This window comes from Helianthus annuus, chromosome 12 (assembly GCF_002127325.2).
Source record: "Helianthus annuus cultivar XRQ/B chromosome 12, HanXRQr2.0-SUNRISE, whole genome shotgun sequence".
NCBI classification, from domain to species: Eukaryota; Viridiplantae; Streptophyta; class Magnoliopsida; order Asterales; family Asteraceae; genus Helianthus; species Helianthus annuus.
In genome coordinates, this window is record NC_035444.2 from 156,205,813 (window position 1) to 156,221,550 (window position 15,738).

Below are 15,738 nucleotides of genomic sequence, written 5' to 3' on the forward strand. Positions count from 1 at the left end.
TCCTACACAATATGTGCCAAGTTTTTTAAGAAAAACAGAATGTCTCACCTCAAAATCCTAATAAAAGAGAAAAAAAAATACCACAGAAAACCTCAAAAAATACCTCACAAATGTAAGCCATAAATCAACCTAAAAGAAAAAAAATATACCCAGTAATTTGTGAGACTAAAACTCTTATGTAAATCTTCATGTCGACATTCAGAATCTAGCACCCAAAAATCAGCGACCGATCTGCTTGTCAATGATGTCTGCTTGCCGTTTCGAGCTCATCGGAGATCGTGTAACAAACATCACGGGAATATACATCAGATACAGATAGCGATCGGCGGCTTGATGAGCGGCGGACTACCGGCGGCTGTTAAACTTGATATTCGAAAGTACACAATTGGATTTTCATTCGGGAAAGCTTTGTTTGTGGTAGTCGATGATTGAACTTTTGGAGAGCTGAAGGAGATGTGCTGAGGAAGGAAGGGCAAAATTGAGAATAGCTGATGTATTAAGGGACGGAATGAAAAAAAACTGGGGTGAGCAAAGGAATAGATGGAAGGCGTTTTGAGGTAAAGGGAATCCGGGTGGAATAGTCCATTGCTTTCCATTTGACCAACCAAACGTGCCTATTTTTATTACCCTTGAATGGGCTATTCAATTCCCTCCCTCATTACCTCATACCAAACACTACCTAAGTTTTTATACAATCGTTTTTTGTTTATTGTTTTTTTTTGTTATCAGAGTATTAAGGATCATGGAACGTATTGGTGATGACATGATGTTTGAAGAGATCTTAGCGAGACTACCTGCAAAGGTAGTTTGTCAATTCAAGTGTGTTTGCAAACAATGGTGTTATGAGTTATCTACACCAAAGTTTGTTTTAATACATACTCGACGACTTTCAAACTTACTACAAAAGAAGCTGCTCTCTTTGAATGAACATACCATTGTCGTTGACGACATAGTATCTGGCAACTTGGAAGTCGATACCAGAAAAATCGTCACTTTTCCATACGATGTCCAGCCATCAAGATTAATCATTATAGGTTCGTTTAATGGACTGATTTTACTTTGCATTAGGAGGACTGATGCGAATGAGCTCGTCCTTTGGAATCCAATGATTAGGCGTTTTAAGTTGATATCGGACGACTATTTTAGTCATTATTTTGGTCGACATGACGATACGGGTGGGATGTACGTTGACGAGCACAACGATCTGAAAGTGCTTCATATTAACTGTTTCGCTGGCGCAGTTACTGCTCGTGTATATTCACGACATAATGACTCATGGAGAAACTTGAGTTTCTTGAAAGGATGTTTGTTTGGTTCAAGTTTTTATTCATGGTCTCACGGAATTTATTCGGGCAAAACAATTTATTTCACTGTTTCCAATTACTGGATTCCACCTGGTGAATGTAACATTGTTGCTTTTGATGTTATATCTGAATCGTTCAGTATTCTTCGTTTTCCCGAGCGTATTCAAGTCAATCCTTGCCAAGTGCATTTTCTAACAATTTCGGACAGGCTCCATGGCATTGTTGTTCGATATTCTGATGAACTAACTGCAGAATTGGTCAAATATGAACATGATGATTGGATAACGGTATTTTCTTTCACCAATGCTCGCATAGTTCAACAATTGGATCCGCAGCAAAGGACGAATATAATTCAAGACAATAAGTGGTTGGTAACAAGTATTTGGGGAGATACTGTAGAAGTTCTACTGTGCAACGATTCTTTTAACTACATTCAACATGTTGACAGCTTTAACGGACCTAAAGGCGCATTATTTTTGGAGACAATCGTTTCGCCTTTCTGATAGAAAAATTTAATTAAATTGATACTATTTCATCTTTTGTTTATCGAACTATTTAATTTGTTTCAAGTGTCTTGTGTTTTATCTTTTCCTTAGTTTAATAATAAAAGAATTAAGTGTATTATGTTTCATGTTTAATTATGTTAAAAAATTTGCTGTATTAAATTACATATTTGGACGGCCCAATGATAGTTTGGACGGCCCAATGATAGTTTACAAATTAAATTTGTAGTCCAGTATTTGTTGGTATATGTGATTGTGGATTATTTTTTATAAAGCGGCCCAATCAATTTTTATAAAGTGGCCCATTAACCTGGTATAATTACATTTTCTATTACTATAATACCATATGTCAATAAAAAATATATTACTCAAATTTACTTATATACGTTTACACAACTTTCCTATTTAACTTAATATTTGTATTAGTAATTTAAAAGATTTTATACACTATTTATAACTGTGTATCCAAAAATACCTCAATCTTTTCAAAATGCCAGTCAAAGCTGTAAACATATTTCAATTTAATAATTATATTTTTTTTCTTTTTTCATTTAATTAATAAGGTTTAAAAAAATACTATCATACTAAATGAGTTTGACTATATCATAGCCGTTTTACAAAAGTTAACGGGGTTTATGTAAATATGTTTTTAATCCTTTGCTATCTGGACCGAATATCACCGCTATTACAGAGCATTATTAAACATCAACAAATATCACTTTTGAAAACTTCATACAATCATCACATAGAAATATCTTCACCATCTCCAAACATTATTATAATTATATTTCACTCTTAACCTAAAAGTTAATAATTCCACATGAAACCTTTAAACACTCATGGAGGCCAAATTGGAATATTACTAAAACCGAATAAAAGATTTTGTTAGGACGGGAAAGAACACACCAATTAGTTTACTAATTTTATCTATGTATTTGATTTTTCAAATATAATTTTCCCTATCCCGGGATGTTCCCGGGTGATAGCCTAGTAAGTTCGTATAAAAAAGTTATCAACGTTTAAAAAATGGGGGTGAAATATGCATGTGCCTTGCATGTGGAGAGAGAAAGTCCATAAATAGGATTTTCCCAAGATACCCTTGCACTCCTCCTTTCTCCTACACTTTCATCTTAGCCATTGATTTGAAAAATGAATGGTTAAGATTCCTTCTTATCCTACTTAGGCAAAATAAACTTTTTATTTGATCTTACCCCTATACTATAATATATATATATCCTATCTAATAAATAAGAATTTTGGGTTGCCACGTGGCACCCTTAACACACTAGGATTTTGGAGGGAAGTTTTTCTACAATTTACTAATTTATTAAAAAGATAATTATAACTACCTAATTTAGTAAACAAAATATTCCGAAATTTGTGTTCAGTTTTATATCCCTAAATTAACCTTTATATTTTACTCTTGTGGAAATATGCAATCAGCTTAATCCATGTTTACTATCCCTAAAACTCGAAACCATTTTTGAAATTTCCATTTGATGATTTTTGCATCATAGTGTCGGTTGTTTAGTAATTTTGATGGGGTTCACAGTTTTAGTTTTAGTATTCAAAATCACCATATTCATTTTATATCATCTAAAAAGTTATGTTGTAAATAATGTGCAAGATAAATTCGAGTATACACAGATATATAAAAAAGCAAGGTCTATTCAAATGTTAATCCTATGAAAAATGCGGACCAATTAAAAATGACGACAAAATACCACTAAATTTGAAACCTTTCACATTTAACGTCGTAAAATGAGAATAACCTTTTATTTGTTTTGCTTTTATCCATTCTTTCTCTATGTAGGTTTTTATTATATCGGCACTTCATTCATAAACGGATTTAGGTATTGGTGTTAGGATTTAGGATGAATTTATCTGTAATGGACATCACACCTGAAATGAAGGAGATGAGGAATGTAGAAAAATTGTTTTAAATATTTTCTTCCCATGCAGAAGAAATAATTTAGAATTATTGGTGTAAAAAGGTAACATTTACCACTAAAAAATAAGATTTGTTTGAATTATGTTTAGGTTTGCCTTTCTAACTGTACATTCAACTTCATTAAAGAATATTGTGTGATCATCATCTATCTTTATGCATGTTTGTTGATGTATTTAATTTTTGTATGTTTCCAAGGGGGGAAATAAATTGGTGTTCGGATGAAAGGATTTGATATATCCTCAAGAATGGTTAGGATACGGTTGGAAGAAAATGGATGTCTGACCCGATATTCTTGGTTTAATCTTATGTGCAATTGAAACTAGCTCAAAATCTGCTCAATCCAATGATAACGTGTCCTTTATACAACTCGTGTAATACATGATTTGAAAATTGTTATTGTAATTTTTGTTTTTGTTTTTTCGTTATTTAAAGTAATATGTAATTTCTTTTATATCTTGTTTATTTATATACTTTTGACTTATATATTTTTTATTTCTCAATCCGTGTACTACACGGGTTACTAACCTAGTCTGTATCTATATACTATCTATATATCTATATATACTATAATACATCTCCTCTGTACCCAGTACCCAAAGCTAATTTCCCCTTCAAATTTTAAGACGTACCCAATTCAGTGTATCGCCCACAAAGAAATCTTCAGCCAGTTATTGAATCTAATTAAATTTGGTCATTCAATCGTTCAAATCAATAAGCATAATCTGAACTTATTCGTCTTTTGTTTCTCCTTTATAATCATCTATTAATGGTCATTTGTTTGGCCGATCATGGAGCGGTGAGGGTTTAATCGGAGCACCAAAGTCCCTCGGGTAAAGGTCAGTGATAGGACGATGGCAGTGGTAGGTAGTGAAAAATCGAAGCCTCAACAGTGGCGACTTTAGGGTTCCTTCATAAGTCAGCCGGGGGCGGTTAGGATTCCGGCAGAGGAATCCTCAGATGGTGAAGTTGAGGTTTGGTAGTGACTATGGTGGTGATTACACATTTTTTTTTAATTTTATGAAGTAATAACGGGATTCATTTTGTATTATACAGAAGCGGACATTCAAGGTTTTGAGCGCAACGACCACATTGTGCCTACCGATCTTGCTTATGTTGTACTTCTTCTTGGACGGATCAATTCGGAGTGTAGTTGTGGGATGGATTTGTGCTGCACTTTCGGTTTGTGTTTTTGCAGCTCCTCTTACCATTGTGGTTAGTACATATATTTGATTAGATTCATTACCTTATTACTTCAAATACTACCATAAAAAACAATTGTGTAAAAATTTAACTTTTTTTTTAATTTTATCTTATCTTATTTGGTTGATTATTACAGTGGAAAGTTGTGAAAACTAAAAGTGTCGAATTCATGCCGTTCCCATTGTCATGTCTACTCACGCTATGCGCAATGATGTGGTTCGCATACGGGGTATACACCAAGGACCTATGTGTTATGGTATATGCCATGTTTTATTTTTTACTTATTTATTTCTTTTTACCTTTTTTTTAATAAACAGGGTATCATAAACTATGTTTATGTTTGAGTAATTAACTTTGAGATATATACATATTGTAGGTGCCAAATGTGTTGGGGTTTATATTGGGAGTAATTCAAATTGCATTATACAAATATTACAAACAAAAGAGCAAGGTGATTAGCATCCCAGAAATCAAGCTGCCAGAACATGTTATAAACATAAAGGCGTCCCACTCGGAAGTGTATCCAGTTGATTCTAGCCGAAGCAGCGGCAGTGAGATAGAAGAGGAAGAAATTGAAACTAAGACGACGGAGGGTGGTGGTGGAGAGGTTGTGGAGCGATACAAAAGTGCGGTGACCGCGATGGCGATGGTGGATGATGACCCTTGTGGGGTGGAAGTAGTGATTTGTTGGCGTAAGTCGCCGGAGCTCTGCCATTCTGATCTTTACCCATACAACCAGCCATTGGATAAAAGGTAACAAGAACATCTGCAAGCGCCTTCTTCATGACAAGAGGATCAAAGAAGTTGGAGCAAACGATCGGACGGTAGAAATAAACGGTTGAAATATGGGGGTTTATTGGTGTGTGAGAGAGGGGGAGGGCCTTCCTAAACATCGAGACTCCGACATTGGTGACGAAGCTGGACCGGCGACGTAGGGCATGAAATGGAGAGGGGGGTGGCGCCGTACCGGGACGTGGCGGGGATGAACCCCGTACCGCATAGCCTTATATAAACAACGTAAGGTTGGTGTTAGTTTGGATGAGGAAAAGAAGATTGGTGAGAAGAACAGCTCGGTTTCGGATAAAGCGAGTGATGGGAACAGCAGCCTCGGGAAGACGAGCGGGAGCGCGCGTGTTGATTTTGTGGAGAGTGGGAAGAGTAGTATGTGTAGAGGAAGCACAAGCAGCAATGTGAGTGATGAAAGCAGCTGTAGTAGTTTCAATAGCAGTATCAACAGGCCGCATAAGTCGAATGATATGCGATGGGAAGCTACTCAAGTGGTTCGAGCGCGAGACGGGGCGTTGGGTTTGACCCATTTCAGATTGTTGAAGTGATTAGGGTGTGGTGATATTGGTGGTGTTTACTTGGCTGAGTTGACCGGGACGAAAGCGTATTTTGCTATGAAAGTTATGGATAAAGCGCCTTTAGCTAGCCGTAAGAAGCTTTTTCGAGCTCAAACCAAGAGAGAGATTCTGCAATCGTTGGACCACCCGTTTCTTCCAACGTTATACACTCATTTTGAGACCGATAAGTTTTCGTGTTTGGTGATTTGCATACTCTCAGGCAAAGACAGCCCGGGAAACACTTCACCGAGCAGGCTGTCAAGTAAGCATCTTTTGATATGATCCAAGGGTGCACGACCCGCTTAACCCATTTATCTGCACGTGTGAAATGCGTTGACGGGTCGTAATCATGTTGTAAACATATTAATTGGGTTGGTGGGTTTTAAAAACTGGGTTAAACGAGTCAAAACATGTTAGTGAGTCGGCCTGTCTAATTAATTAGGTTGGTTGGTTTGTCTGTTTGACGAAAACGGGTTAAACATGTCAACCCGAAGATGACCTTTTTATTAAACAGGTTAATTATTTAAACCCAAAACCTGATTATTTTTGTGTCATGTTTGTGTTGGGTCATAAATTGCCACCCCTAGAGCTTACATAAAAAGTCATTCAACATGATGTTTGGCATGTTTTGATGGTTTTTGAGGCAAACCAACCCTCCTCCAAGAAGAATTGTGCTATGCCCCCCCCCCCCGATCCCTGTAGAGCGAAAGAGAAAGTCGGCCATAGTGATCCGGGAGTCCCGTGTATGCATATGACACGATCTTGTTTAGTTTCCGGTTTTACCCTTTCACTTATGATTTTGATGTTCTTACAAGAAGATCACGTCTAATGATTCGGTACTGCGTGAAGATAATGGTGAAAAAGATGCGTTTGACGATTTGGAAGAAGGAGCTTGATAATATGGAAGCTCAGTATCTTTGCTGGCACAGTGAACTACAAAATTTTAGAGAAGCAGCAATTGAAGATGCAAAGAGGCAATGGAATTTGAAGAACAAAGGTGTTGTTTATATTTATATTGTTTTTCAATGCATAATGATACTTAGTTTTCTGTTATTTATTTCTAATTTTTTGGTTTATGCAGATGCAAGGAGTTTGTTTGAACTTCAGAGTCTCGATGAGAAAAACGACATCCGATTCAAAGGTGAAAGGAATGAAGAGAACACCGTCACGTTACCCTTGAGAATAGCATATTGCTTGACAAGTTATAGCTAGAAGGTAGTCTTGCCTGATGCAGGTCATGTTCCCACTGCGTACCGTTGACTCCGCCACAAAAAAGTAATTTGACCAGGGGTACACATTTTTAAGAAGCATGTACAAGGGACTGCAAGCTGGTAGAAGAGGAAGTTCATTAGATTTTTTAAGACGCTCCAGGGGCAGGCTAGGGATTTCACCCATGAACCCTAATATCCGATTATATAGCTTGTAAATGAATCGTCTTGCAATTGAGACGTGAAGATAGAAAGGCAGATTGAATGCGAATGATGGTGGGAGTCTCCAGGTTGCAGATGAAGCATCGTGTGTTTCATGATCAACAACGGTGGCGGTTAGCACGAAGCCAATTGTTTTGGTTTTGCAGTTCCCGAGGTATGATCTGTTTGTGTTTTGAGTGTAGATGCTGTTTGATGGTCAGATAAATTAGTCTATAATTTTTGATTCAGATTGTGTGATTTAGTTTTCATTTTTTTACCTGATTTTCAATCACTTGAAAGTGGTTCCTGACATATGCTTATCAGATGGTTCTGAATTAGTTTATGTTTGGCACAATATGTTGTTGTTTATAGGGGTTTGAGTGACTGGATATATACCGATGTTGATTATTGTGTTTATCTTGCAGCAACCAAGAACGAGATTTCTAACAATGTGTACCAAGAACGAGATTTCTAACAATGTCAAAATTTCACATACGACATGCTTCATGCAAATGGGCTCCTTTCATACTTTATAAATGTTGGTGCACTTGTGTCTGTACTTTGTCTGTATTCGGTCTGTATGTAAACGATGTCCTTGTAAGTCATGTAAGTTGACCAAGTCAACCGTCCTCCTGGTTTGACTCAGTCAACAGTAAGTAAACTTGTTGAAAGTTGTCTGGCTCGAAGGATGAGTGATCGAAGGATAATGTAGATCCTTCGATCACCTCGAAAGATATGCTTCGACTGATAGTCCTCGAAGGATGATCCTTCGAGGTCCCTGCTTATCCTTCGAAAGCATTGCATCCGAAAGATGATCCTTCGGACCATCAATCGGATCCTTCGAGCAGACCTGCTGTGTATGGGTATATATACCCATGCAGTGTGTTGTGTGGGAGTTCTGCCATTTGCACACCCGAGAGATAGAGAGCTTTGAGAGCATTCTGTCCAGAACTCACACACACACTTAGAGAGTTTATAGAACATTTCTGTAAACATTGAGCTTGTAACCGAACCCTCATTGCATTAATACAAGTTGTGTTAATCGGTGAAACCTTTGTGTGTTTGTTTCTCTACTTGCTACTAACTCGGTTTGCTTGCTAGCTTGGATTCCGCACTCGCTAGTAGGTTTGTATAACAAGGTTTAGGTTCGTCATCATCCGTGAAAAAGGGACCTACAAGTGGTATCAGAGCTTGGCTCTTTACCTTGTTTAAAACCGGGTTTTTACAAGTTTTGGTGTGTTGAAACACTTGGTTTTGCACCTGTTTTTACTTGTTTTTCTTGCATTTTCTTTGAGTAAAAACGTGTCTAAACTAACCGGGAGTGTTTAAAGTTGGGTTGGGTAACTTGGAAATTGGTTTTTAAGAAACTTTGTGTTTTCCGGCCAATTTCCGGTGTGTTTCCGGTGACCGGACTTGGTGGATAAGATTTGCCATTTCTGGGCATTGTTTTTGAAAGTCAAAAAGTTGGTAAGATCCGTGTGCAGAACATACCTTTCTGCCGAAAGTACTTCACCAACCCATCACCTTTTTCACCAACCTATCACATCAGATCAGTGTGTGTCAGAACCTCTCGAAAGATATCTTTCGACATCGAAAGACTATCCTTCGACATCTGTCGATCAAGGAAGGCTCGAAAGATTGTTATCCTTCGACCCATCCTTCGAAGTCTGACTCATATCCTTCGAGAAAGGAATCTAATCGAAAGACAAGTGTCCGAAAGATAAGGATTTAGCTCGAAAGATAAGGATCTTTCAAAGGAGAATCCTTCGAGCTCTTGAATCTTTCGAAATCATTGTTCGAGAGTCAACAGTAATCTTTCGAGTACTGTTGATCCTTCGAACAAGGTTATATCTTTCGATTGTGGTCTGTTTATTGTTAACAAGTTTCTGTGATTTCAGATCTTTCGACCAGGATCTTTCGGTTGTATCTTTCGGATCATTCTTACTTAGCATTTATTTTGCTTATCTATCATGAATCCTAGTTGGTGGAATCCGGCTCCAGATAATGGTGAATATACAAGATCAAATGTTACTCCCTCATGGTGGGGTACACCGGCTCCAGACGATGGAAAATACACGAATACAAGGTCATCTCCTTTATGGGCCGAGTCGCCGGTATCAACTTCTTCTCAGGGAAATCAATGGGCTTTGGTATCGAATCAAACTCCGAGCATTCAAAGTATTCTACTAAGCGAAAGTGAAACAGGAAGTTTGAATCGACCTCCAAAGTTGATGCATTTGAATGAATATCCAGGATGGGTTGAGAGGTTTAAAACATATGTTCTTGGTCAAAATACGGAACTGTGGATACGTTTCACCACAGATTTCGATCAAGCCATAGAGGTTGCTGCTTCAGATTCTGCTACGTTTGCTGATCTTCCAGAAGATAAAAAGAAAACCTATGATCTGGAAAAGAAGGCATACGCCATTCTCACTCAGGCGTTGAGCAAGGATATCTACCATCAGTTTGTCAGCTTCAAGACAACAAAGAAGTTATGGGATGGATTGAAAAACAGAGGAGTGGGAAATGCAGCAACACGTCAAATGCGTCATGATCTTCTCAAGAAAGAATTCGAAGGCTTCACTTGTATGGATAAGGAGTCCTTGGGAGATATGACAAGCCGATTTTATCATCTGCTTACGGAATTGGATAATTACAGTGTAGTGACAACTCAAGCTGAAGTTGTGAAGAAGTTTGCTGATGCTTTGCCTCCTCAATGGAGTAGTTTCTTGGAAATCCTGAAGTACAACGGGGTGTTGAGAACCACTAATATCAACGAATTCGTTCAACTGTTGGAAAACAAGGATCAGGAGGAAACGTTGAAGGCGAAGAGAGTTCCATTGCCACAGAATCCAGAAATGTACTGTGGAACTTCCAATTCTTCGTCTGCAAGAACCGGTTCACATGCTCCACTTCAAACAGCGTTTGTCACAAGCACAGATTGTTTTGGCAATCCAATACAAGTTCCTGTTAAGCCACCTCCCACCACAGACATGTATGGAAATCCAATCCAACCACCTCCACCTCCTCCTGCTCAACAACAACAACGTGCATGTTATGGAGGAACATCATCTGCTGGTCAACAATCAAAGTCAAGTACAGTACAGCTCGACACGTCAAGCTTCTCTAAAATCAGTGTAGAAGTGGCTAAGGAACACATGGAGCTGCTTAACACTGTAGTGAGCGCGTACTGTGGGTTGATAGAAGGTCAGATTGGCAACATTAATCTGACACAAGAAGATTACAGGCAGATTGATAAAGAGGAGATGGACTTGATGGACATCAAGTGGGCCTTTGCGAGTGCTGTGAGAAGAGCAAAGGATTGGATGGAGAGTACTGGAAGAACCAGCTTGGAAAGTAAGCGAGACACCAAGTATGGGTTCGATAAGCAGGCCGTTAAGTGCTTCAACTGTGGTGAACGGGGTCACTTTAAACGGGAATGCACCAAGCCAGCCCAGCACGGGAATCAAAACCCCTTCAGAAACCAAGGCAATCGGCAGAACAGAAATTGTTGCCTTTGATGGAGAGAGAGAGGAAAGAAAAAGAAAATGTGGCTGGATGAAGTTGCAAAATTCGACCAAATGAAGAACGTGCCAAAATTTGGTCATTATGGTTTTTGATCGGGTCCTCAGGAACGAATGAAGTGAAATGTGTGCCGATGCCTTTGCATGGATTGAACACCCGCACACCATTTCTGAAAGAGAAAGTCACAGACCTTCGCTGGTACAATGTGGAAGACCAGCCGGACCCGGAGGTTTATGAGCTTGTTGCTGTCAAGAGATTTTTCAGTAGTTGCAAATTCGACCTTGAAGTCCACACCGGGTGGATATCCAGTTGGGAGAGTGCTTAGATTCCTTGCAATGCACGGAACAGTTGCAGGATACGCCTCTAAATTCTTAATCTCTCCTATACTTGTCAATATTTGAGCTACTTTGTGAATTATTGTTATCTCGAACAGCACTCTTTGACCTGACACGTTGATCTCGGATATCACCTCACACGTGATTGTTTCAATGTGAAACTCATCAATGTTGTCATGGTCCGCACCGCTGACCGACATGCCAACTCATTTTTCCAACATTTGTTAAATCTTTTCTGATAAAACTTAATTTTGGTAAACGGCATTAAGGTCAAGCACAAGAGTAAACCAACATCGGAAAATCATTTTTGTAAAAATCTTTGTGTGTTTTAAATTTATCTTAGTTTATTGATTTTAGGGGGAGTAAATCCAAAAATCAGAAAATCCAAAAACATCGAAAAATTTCAAAAACACAAAAACAATAGAAAAACAAAAATGAGTTTCCTGGCGAGCAAAAGAGAAAATGATAGTACATCAGTGGTCTATCCTAACCTCTTTAAACCTTAAATGCAAAACGATAAGCAGCTCTATATAAGATGTATCGGTAGGCTCACAATCATTTTAAAGTGTGCAGGGTGATATAAATCTTAATCGACTGAAGACCAGGTGGGAACCACTCATTGGCATATGGTCTTAGTACCGAAATTTCGTTTGATAGATTGCCGAGGTTCTGAGATATTCGGTCTTTATGCTGCTTATCATCTGGGTATCATGGTTGTATCTTTTACCGAAAAATAACGGGGACGCAAGTCTAGATCTTCCATGATACTATACATACGTGTACATATTGCATACTTCATTCGACCTCAATAAGTGATAAACAATCACATGTCCAAATCAAATAAGTGATAAAATATCACATTTATCCGGGTGTCAAGTTCGTCTCTCTGCTGTACGGAAGTACTGACCTGTTCACGGACTTGCACCTGTGCCCTCATGCATATGAAAATCAAGTTCCTCATCAATAAGTGATTATATCACATAGGACTTGTTTTCAAATCAAAATAAGTGAGTATCTCACAATTTATACGGTCAAACAGATGATAATCGGTATACTCACCGGTAAGATGAACTCTCGTGCATACCTTGATACGGGAATGTGTCGTGATGTGGATGAACACCGGTCGGTAAGTATAAATCATACCTTAACGTATCCCCTCGCCATGATTACATCTGATAAGTTGAGCTTAAGTGGACAACAATATCGATAATTGTTATAGGATGCTTATCTTAATGTTAACTAACTGAACAACAAGAGTGTTTTGGCATGACCGTACACTGATATGATTCTCTTACCCTCGAAACTCGCAAAAAGAATGTCTGTAAATATTTATGTACTGCTTAACTTTTATTATTTCTTTTAAACAGTTTCGTCGTTTGGTGCATATCAGCACGACATTAGCGGTGATGTCGTTTGATAACACTCAAAGGATTTTAAATTGTTGTCTTTTAAAAATACCAAAAAGATTTTAGGTGTGTTTTAATATAAACTTTATAAAAGCCAAAAAGATTTTATTTCTGCTTTATTTTCGATCGTACGATGTTGGAGCTCAAGTCTTCGTTACCTGAAACCTGAACGAAAACCGAATTGACTAAATCTTCATAAACGGTCAAAATTTGCATGTTTTGAAAGTTAAAATTTAAAATTGATAAATTTGAAAAACTTTCAAACTGTCGGACGGTGTTTGATTATGACATGGTCATTCGTGTGTCATTTGTTTATACTATACTCCAAGCAGTTGTTCTCATTACGCGTTTAGATTTCTTGCATGTGCAGATTCTAAAGGCTAGGAGAACATGGTCGATGACAAGCTTTGGAATGAAGACACGACGAGAAGGCGCTCAAAAGATGAAGATGATCGAGTTTCCGCTGGCCATCATCAACACCACAAGGATCTCACTTCATAAAGATAAAGTCTTTTCACGAGCATAACTCAAGGGGGAGCTTATGTTAAGGGGGAGTTTGTCAACACACTTCCTACATGATACGGGTAGTTTGTTGATACACTCTCTGCTTTCAAGACGTGAAGACTTTGAAGATCCTCCGACATTGAAGACGTGAAAGGACATCAGAGTCTTGAAGACTTGAAGACCAAAGACCGTCGAAGTTCAAGACGAGTCTACAACCATAGAAGATAAAGACAAAGCTACAGCCAAGGGGGAGTTTGTTGGTGCACTTGTGTCTGTACTTTGTCTGTATTCGGTCTGTATGTAAACGATGTCCTTGTAAGTCATGTAAGTTGACCAAGTCAACCGTCCTCCTGGTTTGACTCAGTCAACAGTAAGTAAACTTGTTGAAAGTTGTCTGGCTCGAAGGATGAGTGATCGAAGGATAATGTAGATCCTTCGATCACCTCGAAAGATATGCTTCGACTGATAGTCCTCGAAGGATGATCCTTCGAGGTCCCTGCTTATCCTTCGAAAGCATTGCATCCGAAAGATGATCCTTCGGACCATCAATCGGATCCTTCGAGCAGACCTGCTGTGTATGGGTATATATACCCATGCAGTGTGTTGTGTGGGAGTTCTGCCATTTGCACACCCGAGAGATAGAGAGCTTTGAGAGCATTCTGTCCAGAACTCACACACACACTTAGAGAGTTTATAGAACATTTCTGTAAACATTGAGCTTGTAACCGAACCCTCATTGCATTAATACAAGTTGTGTTAATCGGTGAAACCTTTGTGTGTTTGTTTCTCTACTTGCTACTAACTCGGTTTGCTTGCTAGCTTGGATTCCGCACTCGCTAGTAGGTTTGTATAACAAGGTTTAGGTTCGTCATCATCCGTGAAAAAGGGACCTACAATAAACCGTTCGCTTGTTATGATACAAGATTTCTAACAATGTGTACCAAGAACGAGTCATATTTGTAGATAAATTGAAGCTTGAGATAGAAACCGAAGTGCCAGGAAGATGATATTGAAGAGAGTGAAGTTGGTTATAGATGCAAGAATCACACATGTGTCAAATGGCGTTACGCTTCATACGCCTATCGCAGCTATGTATAGTTGATTAATGGGTCGCTCCAGCATTAATCTAGCAATCGGACATAGATAATATTTTCACCGGATCGTTAATGGGTCGCTCCAGCATTAATCTAGCAATCGTCTTGATCATAGGTAGGTTTTTCATATCATTTGTTTATGTTCCTACTGTTTTTACAACTGTTGATAACAAAAAAAAGATCATGTTTATTTATGTACTAACGTTAATGTGTTACAGGTTGCGTATTTGCAACTTCGATCGCGAAAGAAGAATCCGACAAGTCTGGGCTATAGGTTTTAAAGTCGTATCGAAGGGTATGTGATTAAAGTTTCGACCTTTCATTATGTTAATTTCCCGGTGATGTGTAGGTGATCAAAGTTTCGATCTTTAAAGCACAATTCCTGGGCAAAGACGATGGAGTCAAAGACGGTCAACCTATGGTGGAAGGTATGTATATATGTGTTTTTCTTCAATTTTTTATATCATTATCTATTTTAATATGCATGTGCAAAACAGGATGGTCGGACTGTGTTCCGTAATTTTGATAGGGGTTGTTGGGCCAGCGACATTTGCCACGCTGGCAATGGATGCTGACGTCAAGGAGAGTGTAATGAATGATTTGAATCGGTTTGTTGAGCGGAGAGAGTATTACCGGAGAGTTGGAAAGGCGTGGAAGAGAGGTTATCTGTTGTACGGTCTGCCTGGGACCGGGAAGTCGAGCTTGATTGCCGCCATGGCCAATTATTTGAATTTTGATATTTATGATTTGGAGTTGGCTGATATGACAAACTCTATGCTGAGGCAGTTGTTGCTGGACCCTGCATTGTTTCGTCCTGGTCGCATGGATGTTCACATCAACATGTCGTATTGCACCCCGTGTGGGTTTAGGTTGTTGGCGTCTAACTATCATGGTATCACTCAACATGAGCGGTTTGAAGATATTGATGATTTGATTGGCAAGGTGGAGATTACCCCGCGGAGGTAGCCGACCAGCTGCTTAGGGATGATGATGCCAAGCTTGTGAGGTATCTTGCGGACAAGATGAGTGAGGCGGACTTGAAACTGCAGATTATGAGGTTTCTTGTGGACAAGATGAGTGACGCGGACTTGAAACTGCAGAATATTGTTGGCAATACAGCCTTCTGTTTAGCAGCTATTTCAGGAAATGTTGATTTGGCTGAAA

General features: G+C 38.7%; 1 protein-coding gene across 1 annotated transcript; it reads left to right on the forward strand.

The window, feature by feature from the left end:
- The first annotated feature begins 1,105 nt into the window (after positions 1 to 1,105).
- LOC110911231 lies at positions 1,106 to 5,796 on the forward strand. Its single transcript, XM_035981405.1, has 4 exons — positions 1,106 to 1,591; positions 4,812 to 4,970; positions 5,095 to 5,214; positions 5,335 to 5,796. Exons 1-4 carry the CDS (start codon positions 1,106 to 1,108, stop codon positions 5,713 to 5,715), a joined length of 1,146 nt encoding a protein of 381 aa, XP_035837298.1. The 3' UTR covers positions 5,716 to 5,796.
- The last annotated feature ends 9,942 nt before the right edge of the window (positions 5,797 to 15,738 follow it).